Source organism: Haplochromis burtoni, unplaced genomic scaffold (assembly GCF_018398535.1).
Source record: "Haplochromis burtoni strain Fernald_Lab_line unplaced genomic scaffold, NCSU_Asbu1 Contig_172, whole genome shotgun sequence".
NCBI lineage: Eukaryota > Metazoa > Chordata > Actinopteri > Cichliformes > Cichlidae > Haplochromis > Haplochromis burtoni.
Genome location: NW_024582533.1, coordinates 901,289 through 923,788, shown reverse-complemented (window position 1 = coordinate 923,788; position 22,500 = coordinate 901,289). Strand labels below are relative to the sequence as shown.

General features: G+C 41.1%; 1 protein-coding gene across 5 annotated transcripts in view; it reads right to left on the bottom strand.

The window, feature by feature from the left end:
- Nucleotides 1-22,500, bottom strand: part of carmil3 (capping protein regulator and myosin 1 linker 3) — a 94,826-nt gene that overhangs the window by 62,780 nt on the left and 9,546 nt on the right. For all 5 annotated transcript variants that reach the window (XM_042225453.1, XM_042225454.1, XM_042225456.1 and 2 more), the window contains exons 3-9: nt 16,696-16,746; nt 14,626-14,685; nt 14,423-14,544; nt 11,209-11,303; nt 10,712-10,782; nt 10,469-10,542; nt 525-600 (exon numbers count right to left, since the gene is read on the bottom strand). In XM_042225453.1, coding sequence (XP_042081387.1) covers nt 525-600; nt 10,469-10,542; nt 10,712-10,782; nt 11,209-11,303; nt 14,423-14,544; nt 14,626-14,685; nt 16,696-16,746 — 549 coding nt within the window. The remainder of the gene's footprint in view (nt 1-524; nt 601-10,468; nt 10,543-10,711; nt 10,783-11,208; nt 11,304-14,422; nt 14,545-14,625; nt 14,686-16,695; nt 16,747-22,500) is intronic.

Here is a 22,500-nt window from a genome sequence, read left to right as displayed (position 1 = left end):
AGTTTTAATTTTTTCAGAAATCTCTCGTCAGAACATGTATATCATGTTTAGGTGGAAACTAGCGAGCTAACTTCCTGCTAACTTCTAACTCCGTTAAATTTAATAAATTCTGTTTTCATGGATGCCTGGATGTTAAACTTAATTGTTACACCTGGTAAAGCAGCAACGCTGATCATTTTATTAAAGATGAAGGACAGTTTTTAACTCTCAGTGACGCCACAGTGTTCGTTTGACTTTGGGACCTGAAGCAGATGGAGTTTAGGGCTCAGATCACTCCAGGAAGCTCCTGACTACGGTAGCCGTAATGCTCCGACAATTTAGTGTTAGCATGGTAACTACTAAGTGTTTTGAGAAACACAAAGAAATGATAATTTTCTAAAAACGCCAAAGAGACAAGCTGATTTAATAAAATAATAAATCAATAGACAACACAAGAGAGCAAACATTTACATTTACAAACATTGTTTGTCTACATCTGGGGAGACAGTTCATAAGTGAGGGAGATTAAAAAAAAAGATATTTACTATGCGCATGTCTTTGCAGTACAGCTTGGTGAACCAGGTGTTGTAGGCAATGGATGCCACAATCACTGCCAAGTCCCTGGAAAGAAGACGACAGATAAAATTCAAAACTTTAAATTAGCAAACTCCATCTGCTCAAAACCATTTGATCCCATTGATCTATAAATTTGCATTATCTCAGGCCAAACTTATTCTATGCTCTGCATTTGGTAAAAAGCAGTTTATCATTGTGACAGGGAGAACAGCACGGGCAGGGCTGCTTTCTAAAAGATGACTGATACTGCAGTCCTGCTGAGGGGAAGAAGCAGAGTGAAATGGAAAAAAAGGAAAGGAGAGAGAGATGTAAAGATCGATGGCCGGGTCAGTGGATTATTCAATAAAGCCACACTCTGATCCCAACTACAGACCTCAAACACTGCTACATCCACTACTGTACACCCAGACATAGAGCCCACAGATGATCCTGTGTATGCGTTTGGGAGGGAGAAAGTGAGAGAACAGAGAGAGCGAGAGAGGGTGTTATTTAGAATCCTCCAAGGTCCAACTATGGCCGTACTGCTGCTACACCTGCTATACATCATCTGACAAACAAGCAGCAACACAGAGAGAAGGGATGCACAGAGAAAGCGAATACACACAGGGAAAGACGAAGAAAGGATGATACGGAGGAAAACACAGAGTGAAAGGGGGGAAAGGAGGAGGAAAGAGTGTAATCGGACCAAGGATGTTTCTGTTGCAGTAACCAGGACATTACAGTTTATCTCAGAGGAATAAAATGGCTACAGGCTGTGTTCTTTTTTCATTAGCATGACAGCCGTCAGACCAGTCCATTCTGACAAACACGGCCAAGTCTGTGCAAGCGAGCAGATGATGCACACGTCAAGATTCATCAGCACTGTCTGATTCATGTTTTGACAGCAGGACATGTAATTGACCTCTATGATCCAGCTCAGTCGTGCAGCGTGTTGGTGTTTATGTGTCAATTTGTACTGGTACGTGCGGACGCGGTGGCACAGTGGGTCAATCTGCTGCAGTTTATGTCCTTAATTGGATCGTTTTAGGTTTAGGACAGGGATATGAAACTTTATCCCTTTCAAACTTCAGTAATCTGCAGCATAAGGAATTAGAGGCAAGAGAGCAGAGTGGCCAGTCAACAGTCATTTCTTACAGTGCTCTGGGGAAAATGCACATCGATATCAACATGGATACTTGACCGATTTTCCTGCATACGGGTCAGGAATAGACACCCCCCGAAGCTTTTTCCTTTAACAATAACATTTCAGAGACTACTTTTCTAACCAGTGAAGAGGAAATAAAGCGTGAAAAACAGGATTACCAAGATACAGTTGGAGCAATCACAGAGAAAGGTGTCAAAGGAACCCCTCTACTTTAGCTGTCTTACGCCTGCCAGGACTATTCTTCCTCACTAACCAAAAAGGAAAATAAAGTATAAATGCACATAAATACTGTATTTTGAGCATTTCGTGATCTGTTATCAAGGACTCCATTTGAAATAAAAACACACCACAGGTTAGACAGCAATTTTTACAAACAGTTTTAAAAAATTGGGAGTTATGGGTTTACCAAATATTAAATTTTATTATTGGACTAATAATTTAAGAATAACTCAATTCTGATTGCAATCTGACTCATTTTGGCTGTCATCAGTTTGGCTTACAATGGAAGCTGCTTCTCGTGAGTTGGTATCTCTGTCAGCCTCAGCTCACTCCATGAAAAGTTCCTCTTCTGAGTATAATAAAGACATTATTGTCTTTAGTATAATAAGGCTGGGAATCTGGAAGCAATCCAAGCACAGTTTTCATACCCGAACATATTCAATATCTGCTCCTGTAACTGTAAATCATGTCTTTCGTCCATATTTAACAGATGAATCATTTCAAACTTGGCCCAACCTCATTTAAATATCTCTAAAACGTTTGCCCTTTCCATCAGTTGTCTGATAAAGTTGGATAACCTAAACATAATTTCTTTTAGATATTTACAAATCTGTAGCTTTATGAGCAAAACATTCCCTTAGTGTCCAGGTTTTCGATACTTGAACTAGAAAGGAATGATTTCATATACTGTATTTATTCTCAGAATCCTTCCTTTCATCTGGTTTCCCTGAAATCTTTCAAAACATGCCCTTCATAATGCACATAAATCATATTTTTGGATTAACTCCATTGAAAAGCATGCACCGCCTACATTTATTACGAAGTTTAACATTTCTCAATTTTATAAAGACAAACCTAACTTGTGACAGGTGTTGTCAAGTCCCAGGAAAATCACGTTCATGTTTTGATCTTGCACGGTTTTGCAGCACTTCTGTGAAGAAATTTTAGATCCTGATCAAATATCACTGGAAAACCAGTGGAACCTAATGCTCTGATGGATTGTGTTTTTTATACTGCCTTTGCTACTTTACTGCCTAAATGTAAAACACGACTTAAGTGAAAATCTCCCATAGCTCCCCTACATATTCAATGGATAAGAGAAGCTGTTAGTATGTGTTGCTGCTCTACTTTGAAACAGCTAAGGGCCTTCAGACAGAAATTTAACATGATGTGGGACCTTTTTCACAAATACGTTAAACAGTTGGACTTTTCAAATATCAGATTCTATATGAAGCTTTTTTAAGGCATCGCAGGTTAAGAGTTATTGTTGTTCACGATTTATTTATTTATTTATTGGTTTTATCATTTTTGATATAGATATGTATATTGGAAAATACAGCAACTTGAAATTTGTTTTATGCAACTTGTACAATATCAATAAGGCTGAGCTGGTCTCTTTAAAGGAATATGCCTGCTCTTCCCACTGCTTAGCTTTGATCACAATTACTGTCACTTTTGTTGTTGTTTTTTATTGTCCTGTTGCCAAATTCGATACATTAAAACAAAATTAAAGAGTGTTCAAGTTCGATCAGATGATTGTTTTTACAGATAGTCCTGCCCTATCGACTGCACACTTCTATCTGTGAAATCAGTTTTGGGTAAATGTCATGGTCCTGAGTCTGAGGACTCAGTGTTTTGTGTTTCCTTATGCTTTTGTTCATTCCGAGTGTGTATTCTGTTGTGATTTTGCCATTTGTTAGGTTTCTGTTCTTTGCCTGCCTGCTCCCACTTCTCTGTGTTCCCTCTGTCTGTCCATGATGTTATTGTGTCTGCTCATGAGTCTGCCTGTCAAGTTCAGTGTCCTGTCTGGTTCTCTGTGTCTGTTAGTTTCCTGTTTTATTCTGAAAGTTCATGTCTCATGTCAGTGTGTTCAGTTTTACCTCTCCCCTGTCTCGTTAGCCTAATCCCTCCCAGCTGTGTCTCCCTCCTGTGGCCCATTCCCTGATTACTCCCCGTGTATTTAAGCCCTGTGTTCTCCTGTGCTCTCTGTTGTGTCGTCTGTTTAACTCAATGTCTGTCTGCATCATTCTGTGTAACCTGGTGTTCAGTCTGCGTCTCTCCGCCATCTTTCATTGTGTATTTTGTTCCTCCTCCCGTGCGTGTTTGGTTTAAGTTGAGTTCTTTAGTTTTCCCCAGTTTAGGTTGGTTTACTCCCCGCTCTGCTCCTCCTGTTTTTGTCACCTTATCACCTCTGCAAATAAACATTCACTCGCACCCCCGTCAGTGCCTGCATCTTGGATCCTTTTCTCAATTCACCACACGACTGCTGTGCAGCCGTGACAGTAAAGGCAAGAGAGGATTTTAAGGACTGGATAATATATAATAATTAGGTTTACATATATACACACACACACACACTGATAAACTTGTATTTGTCCACAGGAAAGGCTGAACTCCACTGAAGATAATAGTGGTGCTTGACAGGAGGATCCTTTCCATAGCAAAGAAAAATCCATTCACAATATAATAACCTTCGGAACAGAAAGGCCAGATAAGAGTTTGACAAAAAACATCTGAAAAAGCCAGACCAGCTCTGAAACTGGCTCCTTTGCACAGATGAAAAGATTGCCTGTGGCAAAATGACTGAAGGAAAGAGAAAAGCATGGAGAGGGCTTGGAAAAGCTCATGAACGGAGGCATAGTACAACCCCTAGAAAACACAATGAAGAAAGTGTGATACGTGGGCATGTGTGGTCTATCATGGCTCTGGGTCACTAGTGTTAACTGATGATGTTAACAGATGAGTAAACTGTGAGGAGGAGAGTTAAAACTTCTGCTTGGATTCAGCCAAGTGCAGCAAAGTTATCTGGACAGCGATTCACGGTATAGACAGACAAACACTGCAAGAACTACCCAGAAGGGTTTTTAAAGGTCATGATGGGCAATTATGCAAAGGCCAGTCAATCAACTCATCTTAACCCAATCAAGCATCGATTACAATGAAGGAAAAACAAAAACACAAGGAAGCAAGGACAAACAACAACTGAAGACAGCTTAAGTAAAGGCCTGATCAAGCATCGCAAATCCATAGTTTGGTGATGTCAACGGGTCCCAGACTTTAAGCAGCTATTACCTGCAAGGAATTGTCAATAAAGCATTAAAATAACAGTTTAATTTATGATTATGGTAATTTGTCCAATTACATCTAAGTGCCTGAAATGAAAAATGTCTAACTCTTCAATGCTGCATGCAGTATTTCTTTTAAAAGACAGAGAACATGTGCACTTTAAGCAAATATTCATACTCAATAACTCATAACTATAGCTTCATGTTCTGGTAAATGGCTAAAATAACTACAAAAAACAAAGTGCCCAGAAATGTGTGGAATTAACTGTATACAGTTCTTCCACAAGCATAGTTGGAAAATATTAGGTTCTTGTTACTGGGTGTACTTTAGAGAATATAATTGGAGCACATAGATGTCAAACATACAGACTGTGGGCCAGAACTAGCAGGCCAAAGGGTCCAATTTGACTCAGTGGGTTGCAGAGGAGGAAGCCATAATTTCTGGACCATTAAGCATTGTGTTGCAGGCTGTTAAGAACGGATCATGTCATAGAATTGCTTGTCCAAAACTATTAATTTTATCTAGGCAGAGGTCTGATTTTTTGTCAGTTTTACAGCCTTCTTTTGTACCCGCAACCTACATACCGGACAAAGTAGGTAATTAAGCTAAGAAGCTGTGTATGCACATTTCCTTGATTTACAACAGTCACATTTCTTTATAATGAAAATAGATTGGCAGAAAGTGGAAAAAAATTAGATACAGTTGAAAATTGCCCTTATTTTTCTTAAGACATGTCAGGCTGTGTCATGGTCCTGGGTTTTAGAGCCAGTGTTTTTTAATTTTGCACTTTCTAGTTCTGTTGGTTGTTCGTTTTATCTTGGTTCTTGGTTTACTTTTCATGTATTATTCAGAGATTTTGTGTTATTCCTTTTGCTGGTTGGGGTTTGTTATTTACACTATATTATTATGTATCATTATTTATTATTTAAACTATAAATGTATTATTTATAGCCACAGAGTGCTATTAGTTTTGCTGTCTAGTTTCTGTTCAGGGTTATAGTTTGTTAATATTGCATTTCTTCCTTCAGTTTATCCTGCCTCCCCCATACTCTCCGGGTCTTCTTACGTCTCCTTCACTGTGTTAATGTTCCTATTTTCAGTTACTTCCTGTTTTATTTTGATAGTGTCTTGTTTCATGTGTGCTGTATTTAGTTTTGCTTCCCTTGTCTTGTTTTCCCCGATTAGTTCCAGCTGTGTACCCCAGTGTTTCCCATTACCCTAGTTATGTAGAGTGTATTTATAGCCTTTGTCTACCCTAAGGGCTTTGTTGCATCTTACTGTTTACACACCTCTGTTTTCCCTCATGGATCTCCAGTTTGGATTTATGGTTTTCACCTGCCTTTGAACTGTCTGCCTGGCTTTAATAAATGTTTGTTTTCTGTTCTTTAATTCTGTGCCTTGAGTCTGCATTGGGTAAATCATTCTAAACATGATCACCCCTCATTTCCTGTTTTGGTTTGTTTTTTGAGAAATTTCATGAAATTGGTCTTAAGAAATAGTTTTCCTGGTTTAATTAAAAGTTTGTCTTAAGACGTAAGATTTTCACTTATACCTGACACTTGAATCTGACCATTTTCAGAAGACTATTTTTTGTTTGTTAAGCTGCTTAACACTGACCAATGAATCTGACTGCAACAGCTTCATTTATCATTGGTCTCTCCAGAGCCCAAATCTCAACATTACTGAAGCAGTGAAGCATCTTGACAGAGAACAGAAACAAAGGCAAACAACCTCCAAAGAAGCGCTTTGAATGTTCTTCAAGAAGCCCGGAGAACTATTCCTGAAGACTCCTTACTAATTACATGAAAGCTACCTAAGAGAGTTCATGCCGTTCAGGTTTCAATAAACTCCTGCACTATTTCCAATTCTTAGCAAAATATAAAAAAAAGAGGATAGCTTAAGACTTTTGCAAAGTACTGTATGCTTAATTGTTTTCTTGCAAAGAGATAAGTGCATCACTATCATGAAGGAAGACTAATAAAGTACCAAGATTGAAAACTCTTGATCGACCTATCAGATTTAGCGTACATTGGTGGTAATTTACCGATCTATCAGTATAAGCATTTTCAACGTCAAATACATGAAAATTTCAAAAGTAATGTAAACAATAGATACAAGAAATGCCCTTCAACCATTTTATTGAAGTTGATGTCGCATAGTTTGCCCATCAGAGGGCACTCCGCATCTTCCTTGTTGGCAACATACATGTTTGGGAAACCATAAACACAACAACCAAGCAGCAGCTAACAGAACATAAATAATTATGAAAATCTATTATTTGAATGTGGATTTTTAAAATAACCAAATCTTGGCTGGGCATCAAACTGACGATCAAAATTCCTTAGACTCTCCACTACTTGCCAAACAATATATTAATGAAAATACTCTATAAGGTCATTTATCAGCATTACAGGTGCTAAGCAACCTTTCAACAGAGTCTAAGTGGTTAATCTAGGTTAACAGTCTGATAGCGTTAGCATCATCTTGACTGACATCTTGACAGTAACTATTTGAACCATAATAAAATTCAAAGTCTTCTAAGTGCTGCAAAAATAAAGCAAATCCTATCAGCCGCTCCAACAGGAAGAAAGCTCCATTCAAAGCATATGAATGTGCTGCATTGCAATGAATCAAAGTTACAGTTTAACTCCGTTCTAAACACAACTCAGATCCAGTAATAGTGACAGGTGGGGCAGATGGCCCGGCTTGTTATGGAGTCCAACTTTAGTAACAGGAAAAATTAAACCAGTCAGAAAGTTGGAAAGCAGCTGGACACTCTACATAGACAAGCGCTTATTAGCATGTGTGTATGCACACAGAGGGTGGACTGTCAATCCAAGAGGTGCCTCTACATGTTCTTGAGTCAGCAAGGCGTAACAGTTTTTTCTCTCTCTGTCTCTCTCACTCGCCAAACAAGCAACTGTATGAAACCACAGAATCTCTACCCAAATTCACACACACTCCACCTATTTGTGACTTTGCAGTAGACACACAGAACCCAGAGTGACAGCGACTCAGCCGAGGAGAACGAATGGGGAGCCAATACAGGAAGCAAAGATGACGAGGACGAGACGGGCCCTGAAAAAAGGTGTCCGTTTTCAGTCAACACGAGTGAGCACAGTCTGTGTTTGGACAGACAGCAGTCAGCAGAAAAAGCATCGCCCTGTCGCTCGCGGTAACGGTAGATGAGATCAATCGGGGGAGATGGAGGGAATAGAAATGTGAAAGGACAAGGAAGGCAGGAAAAGAGTAATGCACCACAAATAGCCTCTGGCACACGGAACAACCCATTCTTACATCGTTTGTGTGGCCATTTTACAGACTTTCTTGATTATTTCCTGCATTTATTTATTTATTTTTTTGTGATATTCTTCGCTTCCTTTATCAGCCGTGATTTGATACGGGCTGGAGAGAGACAGACTCTTGAGCATGGGATTGTGGGCTCATGGGAACAATATGCTGAAGGAAGATCTTGAAAAACAGTACGGGCAGGCAGCTCCCACTTTATCACAATGAATATGAAGAAATTGTACAAAAAAACAAACAAACAACAACAAAAACAACAGAAAGGCAGCGATTTGGGCTCTCAATGCGAAAGACATTAATATATTCATGAGCCTCTGCTGCAATCATGTTTCTATGAATGGATTTTTGATTTACCACCATAGCAAGGTTTCACTCCTATGAGGAGATCTACGTTTTTAAATGTGAATATGTTTTCTAAGTCAGAAGTGCTGTTGCTACACAAGAAAGTAGAAACCATACATACACCTCTGGGCTTTTTATGGACAAAACAAATAAATAAATGAATCTTGAAACAAAAATAAGCTCGTCTGAATTCTGCTTTTGCATGTCAGCTGTCAAATCTTTTTATGATCGTATCAGTTGGGCAAGTTCTGCGCTCCGACACTATACGTCTGAAAAAGTAGACGCACACACAGAAAAAAAAAAGGTACCAGCAGGGAAGTAGAGGAGAGCACACATGGCATCTTAAAGTTGTGGATTCTGCCTCTGAAGGTGTTTCATTCCACATCATCTAAGATCTTAGCAAACTTCTAACAAAACCCAACAGAAGCACAGGAGGGAAAGGGAGCCAGAGAGTCAACAGAAGAAAATTTTAACCACAGAGGGTCTTGTTAGACAAATAGCCGCTCTCGTGTAAGGAAAGATGAACAGTGACAGCTGAAGAGACACACAGGAAAAAAAGAAGAAGAAAAAAAAAACAGTCCACCGTGATGCAAAATAAAATGCAGACCTCTTCCAAAACTACAAGGCACTCATAAAGCCCAAGAACACAGATGTGTTTTTATTGTTTTTGGTCTTTACTCCAGAGCACTGGGATATAAAATCACCATTAGTTTTAAGTGCTGAGTTTTGACTTTCAATTCCCCGTCGACCGCTTTATTACATTTGTTTACAACACACCTAAACCCAGTGAGACGGTAATTCTGGACCCATAATCAATTTATGCAGTTTTCTTATCTTCTACAGTTCAGAGCCATAAATCAGTTCACGCATGTTGGTAATAATGTCTTCTTTTTTCCCTCTTCTCTATGTTGACAGAATGAAAAGGTCAAACTGGGCCTTGAGAGCAGGGAAGAATTTGGTTGAGCTGATACAAACTTTTCATTCTCTACACGAGGAGATGATTTTGTAAGCTGTCATCCAGAGACCAATTAGAGAACTGTAACCCTGAACTCCAGCAGGAGCAAATGGATAATTCTGTAAAACCTCCCACTTCAACTCTGATTAGGTGAAGAGAGAAGAAAGCAGGAAAAAAAAGGTCTATATCTTATTTCATTTCAAAAGATCCGTGCCCATAAAGCAATGTGGTTTCCGTAGACCTGTGAATTGGATGGCTAGCGGGTAAAATTGCAGGCCATAAATAGCTCAAAATCTGCTGCCCTTCACTTGAAAACTGATTTTGCTGACTTTCACCCTAGAAAGCCTTCCTCTGTTGAACTGGCAAAAGTTTCTCTGCACTTGCCTCTAATTTGATCACGTGAAGTACATGTATGTGGGAACCATCTGGGAACTAAGTGATCCCTGTGAGAATCTTTTCAAATGAAATGATTTTGCACACTCATACGCAAAACTTGGTATAGAACTACACCTATACTGAGCCGTTCAGTGGAACGGCCTTGACTTGTGCAGAAATGTAGCTTGACGGGTATTCCATATCAGACTGGAAAGGAAGAAAAAACCCACTAAATCAGTAGGAAAAGAAAGGTGGCTGCAGACCGATTCTGGCAAAGCAGCACGAGTGAGCGTGCCAAACGCCTGGCTGATGTCTGTGGGTTACATACATCTGCCAAAGACTGACTCCAGCAGAACTAATGAATATCAAATACAATGAGTTTGTGTTAATGTGTCCATTTGCTCTCTGCAACTAACTTTGTTAGTTAATTGAGCTGTTCAAATCAGTGCGAGCTCCCACACTGTACTAAGACTAGGCATGGCCACAATGTCAGTAAACTACCTCACCTGCTGTCGAGGTGGCTGAAATCCAGTAAGTTGAACTCCCTGTTGTCCTGAGAGTGATAGATTGTGTCAACATCCTGGAACAGAGAGGAGGAGGGAAACAAACAATAACAGACAGAGTTTGAGATAGATATGAGACAGTATCATGAAAAATATATTTTCCACTCTACAAAGAATAGCAATCTACAAAAGGTAATATAGACAACAAACACAAGTGGATTTGTTCTGCGAGTATGCTTTCCTCACCCACTGCACTTCTTCTTTGCAGCCAATACCGTTGTAATCGCAGAGAGCTGCATAAGTCTCAGAAAAACCTCCTGAAAATACGAAGGAGAGGACAACAAGTCAATTCAAACTAGACCATGACAGATCGGAAATGGCAAGGACAGAATGAAGTAGCGGAGAAGACATGGAGAAACGAAGAGGGGAGAGGGTGCAGGCCAGAGATGAAAGAGGGAGTCAAAAAGAGTGAGACAGAGATAGTCAGCTGAGAGGGAGAGATTAGCTGTAAATATTGAGGTGAGATGAAAGTACAGAACCATGAAGGAGCTCTTCTTGTAGATTAATAGGATTACTAGCAGAAAGCAAGTGCATCCAGTAACTTTGGTCTTCTGACCCACTTATGGACAAGTCTCCAAAATGGTTTGCTGTGAGCTACTGAGTCAGCGTGTGAATGGACTCTGAAGTGCTGCATGTATGAATGTGCGTGCGAGATGTGGTTAGAAAGGTAGCAGGGCTCTCACCGCAAGTTTTCTGGGGATCTAATGATGACTCAGAGTTCGGTGAAAACTTGTGACTCCCATCGGGCATTTCTCCCTCTGCTCGACAAATAGGAGGGCTGAAACAAAGAGAGGAAGGAGATTCAAAGCTAGCTCGTGCTGGCAATGATGACGCCAAAGTGCAGATGTTCAGCCAGTTTAATGCTTGCCATGTCCAACATCTTAGAGCTTCCCAGGCCATCATGTGCAGATTTGAATGAAACACAAGGTACATGTGAAGTTGAATGGAATTATAGTCATTTAATATGTACATTTTTGATTGCAGTTGACTAAACTGTTATCCAGCATTTAAAATTCTATCCTCTTTGTGGGGGAAGATGTGAAAAAACAATTTCAATTTCAACTGACAATAAGAAAAGAAGCTTAATGTGTGAAATGCTTATTAAATAATTAATAATTGTAATTGTATGTACTGCATTCAATCAACAACTGTACATTTGTACTAAAACAAAATTGTAATTGATCTGACTGAAAAGCTCATTTGATGTGAATCATAATTTAAGCAGGATACTTACATTCACGGCAATCCTCTAAACCAGGGGTGCCCAATCCCAGTCCTCGAGAGCTACTATCCTGCAGCTTTTAGATGCATCCCTACTCCAACACAGCTGAATCAAATGGTTTGATCTCTTCAGCATGCCATCATGTTTGGCAAAGGCCTGATAACAAGCCATTCATTTGATTCAGGTGTGTGGGAACAAGGATGCATCTAAAAGCTGCAGGACGGTAGCTCTCGAGGACCGGGATTGGGCACCCCTGCTCTAAACCATAGTCTAGTCTGGCCTTTATTCATATAATGCAGTAGAGATAAGCCAGGAAATGTGTGGAAAGAGCAGGGACAGGACATTCAGCTAGTGTGCAGCCAACAAACTCAGCTGTTAAAGGCAATAAGTCCATGTGTTAGGCATCCTGTGGTGTAATACTACGACTAAACAACCTCTGACTAAATAAAGACGCCTGCTGCAGAACGCACATAAAGTGAAAATAGCCGAACCTTTCATTTTAGCTAGGATTTCTTTTTATTAGATTGAGCTGGTTCAGGTTTCTCCCTGTCAGATTAACCAGCAACAATGGCACCCAGATAAAAATGAGATTTGCCTCATTATAGGGCAGAACAGTGGTGGAATTGTTGGGTTTAAATCCATCAGCAGGCTGGGTACTGTTTGTTTGCATGCATCTCTCACAGTCCTCCGACTTCCCCTCACAGTCCAGAGACATGCACATTTAGCTAATTGGTGATGCTAAGTGGCCATAAATGTGATTGTGAGCGTGAATGATCATTTGTCTTCCTGTAATAGACTGGTAACATGTCAACTGGTATAAGCCCCACCCTCCCACAGAGTTAGAGCAGGGTGTCAAACATAAGGCCCAGGGGCCAGTATCTGCCCAGCTAAGACTCCAATCTCCTGACACCTTTGGAAATTTAAAGGCAGGCATAGGTTTTAGACTTTCAACTGTATTTTCACAAGTTTTAGAACTTCCCTGCTATTCATACTACACAACAGTAATTAAGGTAAACCTCTTAGTTAAACACCTATAGCATTAAAAGTATAGTTAGTTAAGTAGTTATTTTTAATCTGATGTGAAATGAGAGTTTCTTTGATCAAAGTGGGCTCTATGTGGCCCATTGAGATGGTTCACAATAAATCCACGAACCCTGCTGCAACAATACCTAATAAGTATATTTGTCATCTATATTTTATGGAGAGAGGCACACGGCTGGATTATTAATGAGTATTTTTTTGTAATGAGAAGGCCTCTGGTATCAGTTAGAGGTTTAGGGAAAAGTACATTCTAAATATTATACTTCTTTCCTTTGGTGCTGTTGCTAAAGAGTCCTTAAGCAAGACATTGAACTCCCAGTGGCTTAAGCGGAGTACTGTAGTGCCCAAGAGACTATACAAAGACACAAGGATGCACCAAGGTTCGAATGAATGAGTATAACCCTTATTCCCAGCAGGCTCACACCCTGGTAGGTATCATAATGATACATCTTTACACAACGTCCAGTGAAATTAGGACATTAAAAGGAAATTTGACTTAAACATTGAGATCTCAAATGAACTCCTGCAAAACATAGCTCATCCACCTTTTCTACCTTTCTGCCTTATTTGCATCAGAAAGAAACAACAAGTAAGCAGAGCGTGTAGGGATGGATCAGAAAGCAAATACTGTGTTCACACATAGTACTGCGGCTGTACCTGCTTTGGCTTTTTGATAGGATTACACCGTTACACTGTGGAATTCAACACACACCATCCTTAATCGCATTTGTCAACAAAATCACACACACAACACCCAACAACATCCGTGACCTTAATCCCTGCCTTATCTCCGCAATCATCATCATCCGCCCCAGAGCGTGCATACGTGCACGCTCTCTAGATACTATCTGCATCGTGTACCAATCAGTTACCGGGCCGCACAATTAAACCCACAACACAAGGTTCCTCCCTGTGTTCTCTCCCCTTTCTTTATTTCTCTTTAAATGTCCTCACTGGAAGCAATCATCTGCCGCGGCCCTAATGGAAAAGAGCTATTCTGAACGATGATAAAGTGCAGAGATAGCCTTGTGCAGGTCAATAGTGGAGCACAGTCAATCCCAGTGCTCTCAGAAATTGTAGATGAGAACTAAGAGAGAGGGAAACAAACTCTGTGCCTTCCTTTCCTCCTCATACATTCTAATGACTGCGGGACAAAACTTTCTGGGCTTTTCATTGTGTGCATCCTTTGCGCTTTACCGCTTTAGATTAAAGCGTAGAGGACGTTCAGTGCCCGCTGTAGGATTTTCATCAGCATAAGAATGTGTTTCTTTTGACTTCAGGGTTGAGGCGACAGCATCTACTGACTGAAAGTACTACGTAAACAGCAAGAAAACGAAACCGTGCCTCGCGGTAGCAGCCTACTCAGCGTCAGCTGGCAAATTAAGCCCAGTGATTGCTAGGTGTAAGAGTCTACAATGACACAGAAATGGGTTGGAGGGAAACTACTGCAAGATAAGAATGATTTTTGGCTGTTAAAGAGGAAAGCAATCCTAAAGTGAAGCTGCCAACTTGCCAACACACTGTCAAAGTCTGTTAACGTGGGACAACTTGCCTTTGCTGCTCAGCAACATAAAGCACAAAAACAGAAAGCTTCGGCACTTTGCTCGAGGATGGCGACGCTTGACATTGCTTACGCATAAATTGAGTTGTTGAAGACTCTGGAGAGGGCATAGTTGATGTGGCTGACCATGTGATCCAGCTGTTCCTGGGTCTGCAGCCTCAGCGAGTAGGTGGTCTTGTCTGTATCGATGATTACCTGTATCGACAATGACAGTTTTAATCCCATGAGAGTCAACGCTGCTACGACGGTACAGTTGGCAGGAAGCGCCGCTCTCACCTGGTGTTCTGGGTAGGTGTTCATTGCTCTGATTTCCAAAAAATTGAAGGTGACCTCGACCTGAGAGAAGCAGAGATGCATCACAAGCTCAAACAAAATCCTTATGTTACCTAATCTCAGCTTGTTTTGTTCACAAAATATTGTACAGAATAAAGAAGATTCTGAGTTCTGATGATGCCAATTTGCTCAAAAGGAAAACTCAAATGAAGCTGGAAGCACACACACACACACACACACACACACACACACACACACACACACACACACACACACACACACACACACAAATCAAACATGAATTAAGAAAAAGCTAAGGCTTCTTAAACTTCTGGGAAAACACAGGCTGACCAGTAAAATTACATCTGAAACTGTTCGCTCTCACTCACCACCTATAAGTAGTGGTTAGATGTGCAAATTTGCAGAAAGAGATTATTGACAACCTAGTGGATGCCTTCCAATCTAGCTTGAACTGTTATCTTGATCGACTTTGGCGGCAATTCAATAGATCTACTCTAAAATTCAGACTAAATACCTTCTTTTGGAATTTTCTGTTATGTTTGTCCTGCACAAAAGTGTTTCCGCTGCAAGTCAGCTGGTCAGCAGCCTAATCTCTGCCCCAGATTCTTACTACAGCTGTGCATGTGAGAGAGAATCATCGCCCTGATGATTTGCTGACTTGCTTACAACCCTTCTGATCAATTCACTGCTCATCATTTCTAGTGAGCACAGTGCTGTGATGATGGAAAATTATTATGGCCAAACAAATACAATTTGAAATGGGATCACTACTAGTACTGGCTAATAAAAAAAACATTTTAAGAAATGTATTTGCAGTCATGCTAGATGAGATACTACTCCTATGTCTGTAGTGATATCACAGACTGTATATTAAAGATGGAAGCCGATTTGGGGTAAAAAAGTGAAGCCATAAGTCCACTGAATTATTTTACTTAATAATCACCACCAGGAGGCAAAACATTAGTATGATAGTATAGAAACTGAAACAACTCTATTTCTCTTTAAGTTTATGACATCAGTAAAGACTATCCAGATGAGTTTCAAGTCTTATTGAACACAACCTCATTTATTTTAAATTAAATTTTGGTCCCATTCAGAGTAATAAAGATAATAAATTGGGTTATCTTTTAGGGTTTCCTATAAGTCACTGATGAATGGCTGTGTAATGTAGCTCAATTTCTTATTCATCCACTTTCAAACCCACAAAGATGGCTGATCAAAATCTATTTATGGGCTTAATTAGAACTAATTGGTGGCACCATCTTGACTGCATCCACCTTAAGTGTATTAGCAAAAAGAAAAAAATATGCATTAGGTTAGCTTTGCACAAATAGTGGAAGCAAGGACAAATGGCTAACCTGGCTCTATTAAAAGGCATTACAGTCCTCCTACTTTAACCAATCAAGGTGTTCAAAACATAAACTGTAGATAAAAGATGATTAGCACCACCAGGACATCACCCACTGGTTATTAATGTGCCAACTTGAAGCGTTAAGTTGAGTGTACCCTGAAGCACACTCCATTTTATTCTCCGCTTTACTCCAGTGGGGACTATTGACACTTAAAAGATCAAGAAATCATAAGGAAAGTGTTTACTGAGATCATTAAGAAAGTGAGAAGTGGGGCTGTTTTCCCCACAGACTTTGACCCAATGAGGCACCTCAGGGAGACAGGTTTAAGGCACTACTGGCTTCACTTTTGTGACCCAGAAGTTTGTTGTATCTTTTATATACAGTGTATTGTTGAAACAGCCAGTAGCAAAGGTGACCAGCTGCATCTTAGCTACTGGCTGCAAGCTAAAAACTATATTTACATCCTCAAACTGCTGCTTTAGTTTTATCCCACCTGCCCCTCGTCGTCTACATTGTAATTGTCATCATTACTACTATCATCCTATAACATCATCACTGCAGTCATCATCGTTATCTCTTTTCTCCTGCTCTGAAAAGCCTTTGATTTTTTTTTCTTTGTCACATTTTCTGCGAATTACCATGAGATCAAGGCTGGCAAGTGAAAGCCATAAAATTCCACTGAGAGCGGGGGAACATTTACCTTGGTGGGCACTTTGACAGCAAAGAGATACAGTCTCCATGTTGCCAGGACCTGAGGGGAGAACACATTTATATTTCTGTCAGACAGCAGGAAATGCAAAATGCAAATCGCAGCAAAAAATAGCACAGCACAAACATCCCATAAAGAGAGCAAATCATCTCCGCAGTTCATCCAAATGGCTCGTAAGTCATGCTAAGCACCCTAGACATTAGTGAGCTAATGACGACAGCACGTGAGCGTGCGTGTGCGTATGTGTGTCAAAGACATATGATGGCGGGACTGCAAGTCATTTCACAGTCCAATTTATCGTGCCAAGTTGTGGTGATGGAACTAAGTAGTACTTATTCAACAGACGCCTCATCGCCCCGGCAAGAATACTGGTGAAGTAACAGGGAGAAGACAAAAAAAAGACAGAGGAAGAGTAAGCAAAAAGAGTTGTGCTTTTGTCAGAAAAAAGCCATTACCATTTAAAAGTGTCTGGGGTAAATTAAGAGAAAGAAAATGTGAATAAATTCACATCTGCCTATGCAATTAATCTCATTCATAATTCAGAAATTCCATAATTAGCATACTCAATACATGCATGCATGCACTGCGCGTCTCTAGCCCTTCCAAGCCGCGTCTCTAACTCTCGACCACTGTCTCCATGCTCTTTTTCAGCCAGCTTTCAAATTGTCTTGTCCATAATTCCTTCCCTTGCATCCTTTCATTCCTCTGATTTCTCTCTTCATCTCCATGGAAATGTGTTCATTTTCTTGCTTAATCCCCAACCCCCCCTCCCATCTCCCAATGTGGCACTGTGTCCTGCCTGGTTTGCTCCCACCTAACACCTCACTCCAACCCCTCTTGCCCTCACCCCTCTCCCCCCCCCTCTCCCAAGTCCCCTGTCTCCTTTCCTGTTTCAGTTTTTCTATTCTTTTTTCTGCTCTGTCACTTTCAATTCCTCAAGGCCTCTCTGCGCTGAATGGCTAATGGCACCCTGCTGAGTGGCAGTGAGAGGAAGAAAGAAAATGAAACATACAAAGAGATACAGGGAGAGAGAGGAGAGATAGAGGAGGCGATAGAAGGGCAGAGACACCACTTTTCCCTCCAAATAATTAAGTCTTCTCCTCCACCATACTTCACCAACTCCCAGCAAAGCTCATCTCACAGATCAACCCTGTGTCTTAAATATATAGGCATCCATAACAGGCTCCAACAGAGAAGAGAGGCTGCACTAAGCTTGATGAGAGGCCTTTGTAGAAGGAGTCCAATCACAGCTCCTCCACAAATTTCCCATATAAATCCAGAGGGAAAGCACACAGAAGGAGGGGGAAAAAGGACAAAAGTTGAGACGCAAATACTGTATATATAATGAAGACGTGGACGACAGATGCACCACTATAAAATCCTGCTACCTGACAGAAGGTCTCATCATGTAAACAAAGGCATCAATAATGCAGGCTCACTGATGGGCGCCGATTTGATCCCCCGATGCTGAAGCAAGTCTCTTGCATAGGATTTCTCCTCTCTTGTTATATCATTTACAGGCTATCGAGGCATCATTAAAGACAAATCAATACTCTGGTTATTTTTTGCTTACTTGGCTGGGACGTGTGCAGCAGTGAAGGGAAAATGCACCCAATAATCCTCTACAAAAAAAAGAAAAAAAATCCCTGTTGTTTTGAGGTTTTATGAGCCGTCTAATTATGTGTTGTGTAACTTGGACGAGCTGTTGTCTGCGCGCCGCATCGACTGCGTTTAAAGAGAGTCAAAAAGCACGCTGTATTGTTTATAAAGTCGGCGAGGTTCAAGTCTTTTTGCCGTTTGCGAAAAGCAACGGAGACAACAGCCTGTCAGTCTCAATAAGCCTTTCAGTTAGCTTCCTGCATCATTTAACAGCCCACACTATATTGTAGCTAGATAGCAACTGAGTGGTAGACGGTAGTAAGCAATAGTCAGAGTTCCAGAGTAATACTTCAAAGTGCTTCACTTTAATATTTTAGACAGCTTAATCAGAATGGCCCAACGTTCAGAGCTGAGCAGCAGCCAGTCCTGTCAGTCTCCCCACCGCCCCGAAAGCTGTCACCCATATCAATCTGAATGATAATTTATATCTTCTGCCGTAATTGTCACACACGGCTTAGCGGGAGGCTGACATTTTCACAGGTGTACATATTAGTAATTTGTGTGGTGGAGCAGTACCGTAGCAACAGCTGTCGATTAATAAAAGTCAATCAGTGGGAGAAAAAAGGGAGAAAAGGCAAATATTTTGATTGTCAAGTAGAAACTGAAAATTCACATTTTTCCCTTTTTCAATATATTATGTAGTAAGGTGGATAACTCTGGGTTTGTGCTTGGTGGTAAGGATAAAAAGGAAGATAATCACCTTGGGCTTTCATTGTATTGCGAGGGATCTAATGAAAGGAGAAGATAATGTGGCAGAATGATTAACAATGAAAATAACTGGTGGAAGATAGAAGCAAATAAGAGACCATCTTATAGAGTTACGGTGCTGTTTAAATCAATCACTGTTAAGTAGAGATGCACAGATATCCATACCAATGTTGTTTCTCCTTTCTTGTTTGTCTTGTTTGCTTCCTTGGTATACAAGGGACATTTATAATACAAAAAATAATGTTTAAAGCCTTCTAAAGTCATTAAATTTGCTCAAATTTGTTAAAACAGTCCGACACAGCACACATATCGACCTCTGCCACTCGTGAATGTCATCTTATCCGGAAATAACAGGCAACGAGGAAATTATCAGCTGATTGCACCAAAGCCAGGAGGTTATACTTCAACAGCTTCTGATGACACTGTATTCTACAGCAAGTCAGATTATTCAATATTTGTGTATTATCTTTTTCAGTGTTTCACTTCACAGACAGCCCCTGAGCACTTGTCTTACAACTCAAAGCAAGTAAAGAACAATGTTATTGATTCAGGAAGTTTGAATGAGTGAATGTGTTTCTAGCTAAGTAGCAGGTGCGGTGCACTTTGTGCTTTGGGTAGAAAAGCTGCTCTTCTGTGCTTGATCTCTGTATGTGAATTTAAATGAATCAAAAATGGGAATTAATTGTATCTCATCATTATGCAGTTGCATTTGAGCACCCAAAATAAAAACATGGCTTTAAAATACATGTTTTATATATATATATATATATATATATATATATACACACACATGTATCCATCAACTGTAACCATCGTACATGAGCGTCTGTCAGTCAGGGATGGAGAAGATTACTGTTGGTCCTGTCCGTCCTCTTCCTCGACAATCACATAAATAAATGGGTTGTCCTAAGTAACCAAAAAGAAAGTCAATAGTTTCTGAAGCAGTTTCTGAAGCATAAAGATAATAAGTATCAGCTGGCACAAGCAGTGGCGCTAATGTCAAGTATGATGAGCCAGAAGCAGAATCCTGCCCACCTTGCCCTGACCCCCTCCCACAATAGAAGGTGACATTCTGGCAAACCTTCTATTCCGCAGATCAATCACAAATCCTAAAAGCTGCAGAAAGATTCGTTTTCCACCCAGGAAATCCTCTGAAATGAGATGGTCAACTTTTTTCTTTTTTTTTGATCTGGTCAGCCAGGCAGACAGCAGGCGACAATCTCTAAAAGTGATGTGGAAGTACGCGAGAGAAGGACTAGAAGGCGAAGACGATGGGGGGTGAGGGGTTGGGGGAGTCCAGAAGTGCCCTTGCGGTGATGGCACGGTGTCAAAGCTCTAGTTCAAAGATCTAGCCAGCAGGCTGGCCCCCGAAGCTCACTGCGGAGGACCGCGTGTACAGTACACGCACAGAGCAACAAACGCATCTCTACACTGCTTTGTGTGTTCGCGTGCACACGAGGCAGAGAGGGCAGAGGGCGGGGGCTTATATTAATCATAAGCTGTCAAGCTCTGGGTCTTGCACTTCAAACGAGATGGCGCAAATCAAAGTGTGTCTCTGGGTCTTGTACGTGTAAATGTGTATGCGTGTGTGTTGCGGCATTGCCTCTGAAGGGAACAAGAAGAGGATCAGTGCCAGATTCGGCCGCCTGCGGTATTTCTGGCTCGGCCACAAGGGCATTTAAAAAAAAAACCCCAAAAGACATGCACACAAACACACACCGGGGTGAAAATCAGAAACATTCTATCGCCAATATTTGCATACGTTCAGCGTGCTCCTACAGCACACACTGCTTTTTCACTCTCACGCACGTATAATGATGCACAATAGCTTGCTAAGCTGGCTTTGGACTACACTCGTCCCCTCTCTCTCTCTCCCATCCTGTCACACAGAGTCAGCCACCATCACTCAAGTGAACCCAGCATCATAAGAACACAACCCTGCCATCAGTCAATCTGTCAGCTTATGTGTGTGTGCTCGTATGTCTGTGTGTGTGTGAGAGAGAGGAGGGTCTGAAAGCACAGATGCCCCAGGTCCTGCTTCGTAAGTGGACTTTAGAGTGGTAGGGAGGGAGAGATGCAAAGCTCCGAAACACATCTTGTTCCAAATTCTCTGATAAAAATGGAGTCCTAAATCAAAGAGATAGCACTCTGAAAATGAGATAGAAAAACTGGGGAAAAAGAGGCAGATAATGGGATGAAGTACTGTAATGTAGATGGGTGACGGAGATGAGAGGATGAGAGGAGAAACAGAGGCTGGAGAGTGGCAGGGATTGGACGAGTGGGTCAAAAGCAATAAAGGGAGGGGAAAATAGTGAAAGCATAAAGCAAGCAAATGCAGGGATGCCGGATGGGACGAGAAATGAGCGCAGGTAAGGAAGGCCAAATGGATGAGGAAAGAAGAGAGGAAAGGAGAGGAGCAGCGGGGACAGTAAGGACTGAGACAATGAGAACGAGGGAGCGAAAGAGAGAAAGCGACTCAATAGAACGGAGAGATAAAAATAGAGGCAGAGTTCCCTTACAGCCCTGATAACTCACGCGCGCACAAACACTCATTCACACTTTCTCTCATTCTCGTGGGAGGAGAGAAGGTCAGCAGTCACACTTCGTAGCGTCTCCGCCACAGGGTACCAACATGTGTTTATGATAATTGAAAGAAGACTCAGTCCTAATTACAGCTGAGCGCTCGCCACGCACCGTCAGACGGCGAATCTAGAAACTCCACGCTGACAATCTCACAGGGGGAAAAGCCATGAAAGGAAAATGACGGGTGATGCAGTGGTAATGTTTACCATTACACAAGCACATCGTGTGTTGGCGAGAGTGAAACAACGCTGCGAGCGCCGGCCGTCTCTTTTCCTCCTTTGTACTCCGCTTTCTTTCACAGTCCAACACACAGTTAGATTTTCTGTGCAACAAAGAGTCGTCTTGCAGGCCCAGTTTCACCACGTCAAGTTACATAATTCGGCGAGCATCTCTCGCTTTTGACTTTATTCACCACCGCACGCAATTTTTGCAGCATCAAAAGCAAGTGCTGCAGAATTGGCTCAGTTTTACCATCACTGGCCACAAACACACCGTCCTGTGGGCTCCATTTCTCTAAAACACAAACCACACACAATGGGGGAAATTAAAAAATAAAAAGAGACCTTGTTCTGCTTTCAGCGTACAGCGGGTTTGAAGTTGTAAATACCAAAAACGAGATTCTTTAATTTTTTTGCTCGGATTGCTGCACTTTCACTCTCTGCGCCTACATGTCAAAGATGCCACAGTCACATTCTCGGAAGGCCTTCAAAGATATTCTAGAGCAGGGGCGGGGAACTCCAGGCCTCAAGGGCCGGTGTCCTGCAGGTTTTAGATGTTTGATCCAACACAGCTTATTTAAATGGCTAAATGACCTCCTCAACATGTCTTGAAGTTCTCCAGAGTTGT